This window comes from Sinocyclocheilus rhinocerous, unplaced genomic scaffold (assembly GCF_001515625.1).
Source record: "Sinocyclocheilus rhinocerous isolate Xijiao unplaced genomic scaffold, SAMN03320098_v1.1 scaffold2935, whole genome shotgun sequence".
Lineage (NCBI taxonomy): Eukaryota > Metazoa > Chordata > Actinopteri > Cypriniformes > Cyprinidae > Sinocyclocheilus > Sinocyclocheilus rhinocerous.
Window position 1 is genome coordinate 164,382 of NW_015633526.1, and position 11,633 is coordinate 176,014.

The following is an 11,633-nucleotide window of genomic DNA, read 5'->3' on the forward strand; positions in this document are numbered from 1 at the left end:
AGAAAAACAAGTAGATAGAATAGAAAAAATAGAAAGCTAGTGTTTGTTTTTTTTTATAAAAAAGAAGATAATAAAGGTAGAACATGTTTTTAGTCGTTTCTTGAAGATGGCTAAAGACTCAGCTGCTCGGATTGAGTTGGGCAGGTCATTCCACCAGGAGGGAATATATAATATTTTTGATGGCAAACAGACATCATTACCCCCAAAAAATAAATAAATAAAAAGGCTGCCTTTCTTTTGTTTCTGTATTCATGTAAATATGCACAAAGATGATCAATCACCCAACCACAGAAACGGATTACGTCGCCTATTGTGTCAATCTAAAACCACTGAGAGGAGCTAGACCTAAAGCATCAGTTTTAAATCTTAACCCTCTCTGCATTAACAAAGCAGCAACCACAGTGATCTTCTCCCAGACTCGATGGCGTTATGCTGTGTTACCCTAGCAGCACAGACTGATTACGGAGCAGAAACTCTGGAGACTACAGTGCCCGTGTGATAAGAACCTTCCCTTTGTGATGAGAAAGCTGCAGAGAGGACAACCGTTTTTCAGGAAGAAGCAACATTTTGTGGGAACACCAGGGGAAAGTTCCATGGAAAATTCGATAGTAAAAATTAGTCCTGCATTATCTTTAAGTGCTGAATAAAAGCATTCAATTTAAAGCCAGAATAAGGTTACATGAGTAAACAACTAGTGTGTTTTCTTCTTAAACGGAGCAGGAATGCATGCTAAATAACATGAAGAGCAGAGAAAGTGCATGTGTCTTGTGTCCTAATGATCTGACTATGAATGGACTGGTCACTCAAAAAGCCTAAATGCTGGACTCAATTGAATCCAATGAATAACAGTTGCGAGGAGGCAGTAGGAACGGGTGATGATGCTATGTGTTCGTTTCAGTTCTCTCAATGGAAATGGGAGAAAAGTAACACCCCTCCCTCCTAAAAGCAAGATTTACAGGTTTACTGGTTTATTCCACGAAATCAACCCCAACGCTGCCTGAGTTTAATGGTTTCGTTAAAAGAAAACGTGGATGTTTTAAACCATGGAACAAGTTCGTAAACTTAACAACGCCGCAAAATCAATGCATGTTGCTGCTAGCGTGCGTTACACACTAAGCCTTACTAAATCACTAGTGTTGTCAATTTAAACGCTTTTGAAAGAGTCTCGTGCAGTGGAAACGCGGACTATTCAAACGCCCTGCGTGACCTTACGGAAGCGCGTAATGTAACACATGTGGCTTTAGCGGAATGGAACGTAACAATGAAATTTGAACGCGAACGGTTATCATGCGTTTAAAAACAAACAAAAGAAGCAAACTCAACATTTGGCGAGAAAAACCTGAATACAAGTCATTCGAGTTAACGAACGCCAGCTCGATATTAAAGTGCTTACCTGTTTAAGGTGTACGAACCGTTCCGTTTGAACCTCATTTTGGTTGATAAAAGTTTGACGATTAAATCCAGAACTGTAAAATATCAGGCTGCTAACGGTGTATGTTACAGTAAAATGCTGAAACACAAAGAGAGGGGAGTCCGGAGTACGAGACCGCCTCTAATGTCCGTTTGTCTCAGTAGGACTGGCTTAAAATCAGACATGGGTATGAGAAGGAGATTAACAACACTTCATTGTGTGCCTGTTAAGTGGTTTAGGACAATAAAAGGTTATGTTTTGTCTCAGATAAGTTTCTTTTGGCGAAACCGCGGCATGACCGCGCGTGGAAACTGGCAAACAAAGAGCCACGTTTTGCCAGACAGAGCTAAATAAATAAATAAGCCGCGTTTAAATATAGGCTACTGCCAAATGCGAGTGTGTTCATGTATTTATGCGTGTACAGAGGGAGAGAAAGAAAAATGTTGGGGTCATACCACCAACATTCATTTATCTTCTTCCAAACAGTGAAAGCTCAAAGGATCCTTCTATGAGATAAGTTTGAGCTGTTTCCCAAGACATATCGGGAAGAGCTAAACATAGCCATAATGATATACTTTAGGTTGGTTTCAACCACGAGACCCCACCCAATACAGCAACACTGACTGGTTCCACTTAACTTAAATGCCAGACTAAAAATAGATCCAGACCAAAAGTGAGAGCAGTACATCTCTGAAAGCAACAAAAAGAAGAGCACATTTTTCATGTATCAGGAAAAATAGACGGATTAAAAATATACGTATATTAAAATAAAATTACTATTAATCTAGAAATTATATTTCTGCCTTTTTTGCGCAAGTTTAAAGAATACTTCAACCAAAAATGAGCTGAAAATGTAATCACCCTCAGACCATCCAAAAATGTAGATGAGTTTGTTTCTTCATGGAAACAGATTTGGAGACATTTAGCATTACATCACTTGCTCACCAATGGATTCTCTGCAGCGAATGGGTGCCGTCAAAATGACAGTCCAAACAGCTGATAAAAACATCACAATAATCCACACCACTCCAGGTCCATCAGTTAATATTTTGTGAAGCAAAAAGCTGCATTTTTGTAAGAAACAAATACTTCAATAAGGCATTTTAACTTTAAACCGCTTCTGAACAAAATATGAGTCCATAATCCATAATTACGCTTCCACCAGTGAAAAAGTCCATCCCCTGTCGTCCTCTCACATCAAAATTAGAAGTCGACCGATGGTGGATTTTATCAATACCAATAGCTAGGTTGGACCACACTGGCCGATACCAATTAATCAACCGACAGATTTTAAAATGGATACTGAACAAAAACTAAAAATAGCACTTTACTATTAAACCAAAAAAAAAAAGTATATAAAAATATTAATGTTAAATATTAATTATAGCCTATATTGATCATTAAAGTTAGTTCATAGTTCATTAACTAATGTTAGCAGAAGCAACTGTAAAATTTGTATTAGCTAATGTAGAAATTAACACACACTAACAAGGAACATTACTTATACAGCTTTTATTAACCTTAATTAATTAACATTTCATATCAACAGTCATACTTATAGATGGCCGGTTTTAAATGCCTACACAAAGGCCATGCAGTTCACCAATGGATTCTCTGCAGCGAATGGGTGCCGTCAAAATGACAGTCCAAACAGCTGATAAAAACATCACAATAATCCACACCACTCCAGGTCCATCAGTTAATGTTTTGTGAAGCAAAAAGCTGCATTTTTGTAAGAAACAAATACTTCAATAAGGCATTTTAACTTTAAACCGCTTCTGAACAAAATATGAGTCCATAATCCATAATTACGCTTCCACCAGTGAAAAAGTCCATCCCCTGTCGTCCTCTCACATCAAAATTAGAAGTCGACCGATGGTGGATTTTATCAATACCAATAGCTAGGTTGGACCACACTGGCCGATACCAATTAATCAACTGACAGATTTTAAAATGGATACTGAACAAAAACTAAAAATAGCACTTTACTATTAAACCAAAAAAAAAAAGTAGTGGATTTTACCAATACCAATAGCTAGGTTGGACCACACTGGCCGATACCAATTAATCAACCGACAGATTTTAAAATGGATACTGAACAAAAACTAAAAATAGCACTTTACTATTAAACCAAAAAAAAAAAGTATATAAAAATATTAATGTTAAATATTAATTATAGCCTATATTGATCATTAAAGTTAGTTCATAGTTCATTAACTAATGTTAGCAGAAGCAACTGTAAAATTTGTATTAGCTAATGTAGAAATTAACACACATTAACAAGGAACATTACTTATACAGCTTTTATTAACCTTAATTAATTAACATTTCATATCAACAGTCATACTTATAGATGGCCGGTTTTAAATGCCTACACAAAGGCCATGCAGGTATCACACACACCAGATGTGTCGCGTTCAGTTCAAGCGGCAGTCTAAAATGGTTTATTTAATCCCCAAACGGGCAAAAGTTCACTTCAAGAATAACCATAAAATTGGCATAGATTAATTTTAAGTTTGGTGTTAAAAAAAAAAAAACGGGAAGATAAAGGCCGATCTATATTAGCTCTCTATATGAAGCATGCAGACTTTATTAGAGCCACAAAAAGACAAACGTTTCGCTGAGAAGATGCACAATACACAATCTTCCAGCCCAGGGTGAAGTCTTTATGCACATAAAAAATGTCTTGGGAGAAATATAATGTAATTTAATGGAAAACTATGTGAATGGTAGGGTGACCATTCATGCCATTTTTCCCGGAAACGTCCTTCTGGACAGAATTTCTATATTGCCTAAAATATCCAGGTTTTGGCTTTGTTTTCATGTTTTCATACTTGCTGAATGTAATGATCGAAAAGTAGTTTGATCAATAACATGCAGGCATTGAACATAATCGACCAATCATGGCACGTGTCAAGCCCTGACTGTATATTAGAAAACATCAAAATTTCAGTTATAAATAAAAAGATTATAACTCCCTATCTTTTTTAGTGAGACGGATGGGCCTGCATGTTTGCACACAGATCATCAAAATCATTCTCTCGTGCACCCCAGTTTTGGAACCGCTGCCCTAGTGTATGGTGCTCTGTGGTACGCAGGATTTCTGTCAGCTGCATGAACATATCAGTTTGCTTTCTCACACCACTAGCTTTAAATATGCAACTTCGCTGGCTAACAAATGCATTAATGTGACCAGCTGGATATAAAGTAACACAAATAGATCATACCAATCGTGACATTTGGGTCGGACTTGCGTGTTTTGGTCACACTATTTTAACTGCTGCTAATGTTCGTGTCCTCTCTGCCTTGATAGCAAACATGCTGTCCTTTCTCCACTAATGCGGCATAGTCACCAAATGAATTACTTATTAATGATATGAAAACATGCACTATATAGTATACTCTATACACACAGTTTCTTGTCTGTTTTAAATCTACATCTGAAGTGTCCCGCTCTGTGCAGCACGCAGTGTCACGTGTCAAAACACGTCAGTGTGTCAGCGATTTCTGCTCTCGTACTGTATAATGACAGCAGAGCTTCTCAGATGCTCCAGCAACGGACGCAACCCGGAAAACCTGTCGGCATGGATTTTTGCCGATAGCCGATAGTTCCAGCAATCAACTATCGGTGCCGATTAATCAGTCGACCTCTAATCAAAATCCACTGACATATTTGTTTTGGACTGTTTTCGCTTGTAAACGGTGCTTGATCTGTGCATATTTCTCTCCTGATTCAGACGATACACTTTTCCACTCGAAAACGCAATGTTATGAATAGAGGTCTCATATTTTGCCTGTAAGCAACGGATTTGTTCCTTACAAACAAGGAGCTTTTTGCTTCAAAAGATGTTAATTTTGATGTTTTTCTCAGTTGTTTGGACTCTCATTCTGACGGCACCCATTCACTGCAGAGGATCCACTGGTGAGCAAGTGATGTAACGATAAATTTCTCCAAATCTGTCCCCATGAAGAAACAAACTTAAATGGCCTGAGGGTGAGTACATTTTCAGCAAATTTTCATTTTTATGTGAACTATTTTAATGGCTTATATTTTATATTTTCTGGATCTTTTTTTTTTAATGTTTTTTTTGTTATTATTACTTTTTCATTTCTTGTTTCACAAATAAACATGAATTTGAACTGAACTGACATGGAATTTATTTCTAAGAAATAATACATTTATTGATCTATAATATTATTGTTATTATAATATTAATAATAATAGTAATTATTATAATATTATATAGATCAGTGTGATTTAACCACAGACACAGACACAGAAATTTGATACAGAAATTTGTATTAAATATATACACACACAAGTGCTTAAATAAAACTTTATTTATTTATTATTAATTTATTTATGACCTTAAATAAAACAATAAAACACTGGTGCAATTATGTTTTTCTTTGTGTTAGACTCATGAAACTCCTCACATGTGTGTGGCTGTGTTTAATTTCAATGAGATGCCAGTTAATGAAATCCTCTTCCTGACCTTCCAGTTCAAATTCCTATTCAACATCCTGTAGGGTGTGGCGGATTCAAATGCACACTCATGACTTGAAAGGGAGCCAGTTCTTACAATCGTAATCTTATAGACCCTGCAGTGTGTGTCTTGCGGCGATCACACAGAATATGATGAATGCGTTTCTCTCTTTGTAGGGGAGTCTCTTGCGGAGAGCTTGGCCAGCTGGCAGGACCATCATTATAATTAAAGCTAGCTGGCAGTGTCCTGAGTGATCGATCCCTGCAGCTGCAGTCTGCAAAGAGTTATACAATCCTCAGCGAGAATCATAAGTGCACCAGGACAAACCAGCCATACAATCCTGGGACAGACTGCTATTTACTGTGCAACATGGACACACACACCTACCAGTTTCATAAGAGCAGTACATCTGGTTGTGGCTAAACCTTGTTCTTTAAAGGGGTCATATGATGCAATTTCAAATGTTCCTTTCTCTTTGGAGTGTTACAAGCTGTTCGTGAATAGATAAGATCCCTAAAGTTGCAAAGACTAAAGTCTCAAACCCAAAGAGATATTCTTTATAAAAGTTAAGACTCGTCCACGCCCTCCTAAAACGGCTCGTTCTAACACGCCCCCACATGTCTACGTCACTGTGTGGGAAGATTTGCATAACACCGCCCAAATGTTCACGCAAAGAAAGAAGGTGTAACTTTTGAATAAATAAATGAATGATAAAGAAAATATTTTTGTCTCATTTGTTTGAATAGGTTCTCTTTGTCTGCTTTTGTGTGTGTGTGTGTGTGTATATATATATATATATATATATTAGGGCTGTCAATCGATTAAAAGTTTTAATCAGATTAATCGCATCCTTTTTCTGTGATTAATCACGATTAATCGCACACTTCATGAAATTAAGCATAGACCATTTATCTTGTTTCAAATGTTTATTTTGAGCACAATTGTTAGTTTCTCTAAAGTCATTTTTGCTTATTAGTATGGTTGAACTGGATCATCAAAGGTCAGCAGCAAAGATATTGGTTAATAAAATGGGATTAGATACATTTGTGTTATTTAACATATTTAATTATTGCAGGTTTGCGTCATATTCTGAGTTTGCATTTCACTGTTTTAATTCATTTTGATGAATACTAAATCTGTTTTTTGTGAGTGGGATGAATTAATGCACATTCACATTTAGTCTAGAACTACAGTAACATCATGTTCACACAGCGCACACATTCACATTTAGTCTAGAACTACAGTAACATCATGTTCACACAGCGCACACAATTCCTCTGCACCTCCGATTTCTCCCAATATGGAGACAGGAGACTTGTCAGTCAATAAATGGGAAAACAAAGTAACTGGCGTTACTTTTTTGAAAAAGTAACTCCGATATTTTCTTGTAAATTAAAAAAGTAATGCGTTACTTTACTAGTTACTTGAAAAAAGTAATCTGATTACGTAACTCGCATTACTTTTAATGAGTTACCCCCAACACTGTATATATATATATATATATATATATACACACACACACACATTAATGTAAAAATACAATATATATAAACACATACAGCATATATAACAAAAATCACCTCTTAAATTTACTTAGAACTATTTATGACAGAGGCTAGTAGGCTTTTGTGGCATCATACAATCTGCTGTTCAAGTAGTGTAAAGTGTCATTGCTCAGACCTATAGTGTGAGCCATGTGGCCGGAGTGAAGTCAGTGTTTGCTGAACATGTCAGAGCTCCTGCTGGACGTTCGGCCTGTAGACACATGCACCATCAAATCAATCAGCACCAGCCCCGGATGAACCTCAGCGCCTCTGCTGTTGCGCACTGTGTCTCATAACAGGCATAATTACAGCAGGAAAGATCCAGAATAATACATCAAATATTATTTCTATTTGTTGTCTCACTAACCTAATTAACATAACAAGATTTCGGTGGCAGAGTCAACACTTTGATGAAGCGACGGACGATTCCAAACCCTGATTATACCAGCAGAGTCAATGAAACCTCAGACGCCGTGAACTATTTGGCGCCAGGAAAAAGTTTACGAACTTATGTAACTCAATTTATGTTTGGATAAATAGCTGAATAATGTGATATTAGTTTTCACACAAGTTTAATATGATAACATCAGTGGGAGGCTGAGTAGAAACTATAACAGCCGCTGTGTTCCTCTCACTCTAGAACATTCCACTCATGACTTCCCATCATGCTCCAACATCACTTTTAAACACACAGAAAGGAGCCATTACATAACATCTTTCATTTTGCTTTGAAACAGACTGGTAAACTGTGAAAATGAACCATCAAACTGGAGAAATAGGTGGTATAAACGTATAAATATGCCAAAAAATAGGCATGACATGCATAAAACTTATTTTACAGTAGTAGCATAAAGATATACTTTTAGAGAGAGAATGCAGTTATGATTGGAGGTGATGAAGTGCTGACATCTAGTGTATAAATGAGGACATAACATACTTTTGGAGGGAAACATATGGGTTCAGAAGACTTGGGAAATATAACAAATCATATGAAGTACTTTTATTGTGTGTTTTTGTCCATTTTTCCCCTTCAATGTATGGAAAAGAGCAGCTTAGACATTCTGCTAAATGATTCTTTTTGTGTTTTGTGCAAGAAGGCAAGTCGTATGGGTGCATTGACATGAGGATGAGTGAATGATGACAGGAGGTTTTTCTTAATTTGGTGAACTATCACTTTAATAGCCCTCCCACCATCCGCATGAATGATTATGAAACGCCTAATCAGGTGGTTTTCTTCATGTTTCTGACTCGAGACTGAACTATGTGGTTTTTGTGGGTAAATTCAGTGTAACCGTTTTGTCTTGTTGCAATATCCTCTAATCTTGAACATAACACTAGAAGTCATTATACTGTGTATGGTTTCATTTCTGTTTCATAAGCTGAATATCTGACACAAGGAGTTTCACATAGTTCTGCAAACACAGGATGTTGGCAGGATGTCTGAAAATGTTCTGGGGAAAAAATGACAAAATGTCACTGCATCACATTTTGCACAATGCTTCCCTTAGTAAACAAGCTTTTTATACAGAGATATCAAGTAAGAAATACACTGATGTAGATCTATGCAATACATGGACTTCTGTTCTGTCTCACGGCCACAGCATTGTTACATTTAACGTCAGCATGCGAGTAATTCAGGATCCATATTGTGAATCGCTAATGGATTATTTCCTGTCTGAAAAGAACAAGATCTGTTCTCAATAGTGACAGTTAAGAGGCCACATCCACAGAGAGACGCGAAAGACGTTACGCACCTCTTCAACGTTTTCTATCGCTCTTTTGAATCTGTAAGTTCCTTTCAGACGTTGAGCAATGAATATTTTCGCTTTTAGAATGAGTGGGAACGGATATGAAAGGAAAATCAAGCAAACTCACTCAAATTCTCATTCAGACTCAGTACATTCTCTTTAATTACAATAATAGTAATAGCATCTGAGGCAAGGGCAGTTTATAAACATATAAATAAAAACATTTAAAAATAAATAATAAAAATAAAACAAATAAACAATAAATAATTAAAATTTTAAAATAAATAAATTAAAATTGTTGATTGATTGAAAATAACAATAATAAATTAATTCTAAATAAATTAATTCATCCATCCATCCATATATAACTCCTTACATTATGATAAACCAAGTCCAGAGATGCCTCTACCATGCATTTAACAATTTAACCCAAATATCTTCACAGACAGCTTTATAGCCTCATTTTTGTTAAGACTTTGATTGAAACTGTTTATTTCTGCTGGTCAGAGACTATTTACGTGGCTCCTTCTTTTGCTGAATGGCATGAAATTGCGGGTAGACCAATAGCAGCAGTTTGACTCCACAGGAACAGGAATGTGAACTTATCTGACCTTGTCTTGCTGTCCATTGGCTGGATGTATTGCAATCCTCCATTTAATAATTACCCAGCACACAAGTCAAAGAAGTTAAAGGTGATATTGGTCAATAAACAAACTGTTTTTGTTCTGAAATGAATGAATGTTATATTTATTTTTAAACAATTTATTCTGAAACTGATTACTGAATAAATATACAGTGTCCAATAATAAACAAATAAGTAAGTAAATAAATAAATAATAATAGTATAATTAGTTATTATAATAGTGTTTTCTAATAAAGATGATTAAATTAAATTAAATAATTTTACATTTCAAACTTTGCATCATTGTACTATATATATATATATATATATATACAGTGGGTACGGAAAGTATACTTAAATGATTTTAGCAAATGGCTGCAATATAACAAAGAGTGAAAAATTTAAGGGGGTCTGAATACTTTCCGTACCCACTGTATATATATATACACACACACCCTTTTATATGACAAATGGCATTCGGTAAGTTGGAATATTGTCACCCCCTTCTTTTTAATTTGTGCATGGATGATCTTTCTGTTGAGTTAAATGAAGGTAAAACTGGAAAACAGCACTAATCTAAACAGCATTTTTCTAATTCCTTAATTATTATGCATGCAGCTTTTATAAGTCATATTAATTGAGAGATTACATGAAAAAAAAATCAATTCTAAAACATTCATTTAAGTCAAAACAGACATTTGAAAAAATTGTGAAAATTTTAATATTGATTAAAAAAAGGTCCATGAACACACGATAGCCTACATCAAGAATCCTTATGCATGATGTCTAGTACGCATCAGTGTTCGCAAAATTTCTAAATCCCTGGTAGCCCTTCGGGCAGGTACTCTTCAGATTTTGGTAGCCCGAAAATTAATTTAACTGGCCCAAATAAAAAAAATAACAATTTTTTTTTTAAATATAGAAAATCAGATAGGAATTTAAATGTCAATCAAAAAAATATTTTCAATACACAAATATCAACAAATATGAAGGAAGGCATTTTATTTCACTATTTACAGGGTATCTGCAGAATTAAAAAAAATAAATTTAAGGCAATTTATGACCCATTTTAAGAGCTGCAGAAGTCAAATGAACACAGTATGAGTGGGGTTGTATGCCTATGGTAACACACAGTATTGAGCCATAAAATTACATGATTTACAGGTTTTCACAAAAACAAAAATCTTATACAACAGCATTCCAGCCTTTAGAGCATTTTTATGAAAAGGGATAAATCAAGCATGTAAATTATTATGTCAATTTAAAACGTATAAATATTACTGTCTTAATTGTTTAGATTTTTAGAAGGCACATTAACTTCTTTCTCATTTACAGCTCTGTGTTTGCTGTGTAAAAACATGAGTTGATATTTGCATTGATCTGACCATAAACCACAAAGGCTTATTGGAAATGCAAATTCATTCTCTGCCATGAGGTGGTGCTTTAGGAGCGCTGAAATATTGCGGTTTCCCCGGTAACGGCTGTACACAAAGCAGCTCCGAGCTCATAAACCCTGCTTTATCAGGAATTATAGGTCAAATGAAATTAAAATGCCAAAGACACGTTTCCAAGGACAGTCGGTTGCCTTCAGATACATTCAAATAAAGACATCCGCGCCGCGTTTTGACTTGACACGTGCAGCGCTCATATTTATTCAATGACTTCATTGTCTTTTGAAGTTTAATCCAGCGTATCGCGAGCTTGTCTTTCCGTCCCCAACTGTAAGACCTCTTGAAATTATAATTAAGAAATTTCTTATACCATTTAACGCATTTAAAACTTTTTATGGCCTTAAGTTTGATACAACTCACTTTAGGAGTT

The 11,633-nt window shown here is 35.5% G+C and overlaps 1 protein-coding gene across 3 annotated transcripts in view; it reads right to left on the bottom strand.

The window, feature by feature from the left end:
• The window catches only part of LOC107744184 (MOB kinase activator 2-like), a 52,866-nt gene that overhangs the window by 27,231 nt on the left and 14,002 nt on the right, over positions 1-11,633 (bottom strand). Inside the window, exon 1 of one of the 3 annotated variants that reach the window (XM_016557699.1) lies at positions 1,867-1,947. The exons of 1 other annotated variant lie outside the window; for it this stretch is intronic. Coding sequence is in view for 1 of the 2 variants with exons in the window: in XM_016557695.1 (XP_016413181.1) it covers positions 1,394-1,431 (38 nt within the window). In the remaining variant the exon portion in view is untranslated. Of the gene's footprint in view, positions 1-1,393; positions 1,618-1,866; positions 1,948-11,633 lie in introns of those variants that run through there. One more of the 3 variants, XM_016557695.1, reaches the window with a different exon arrangement.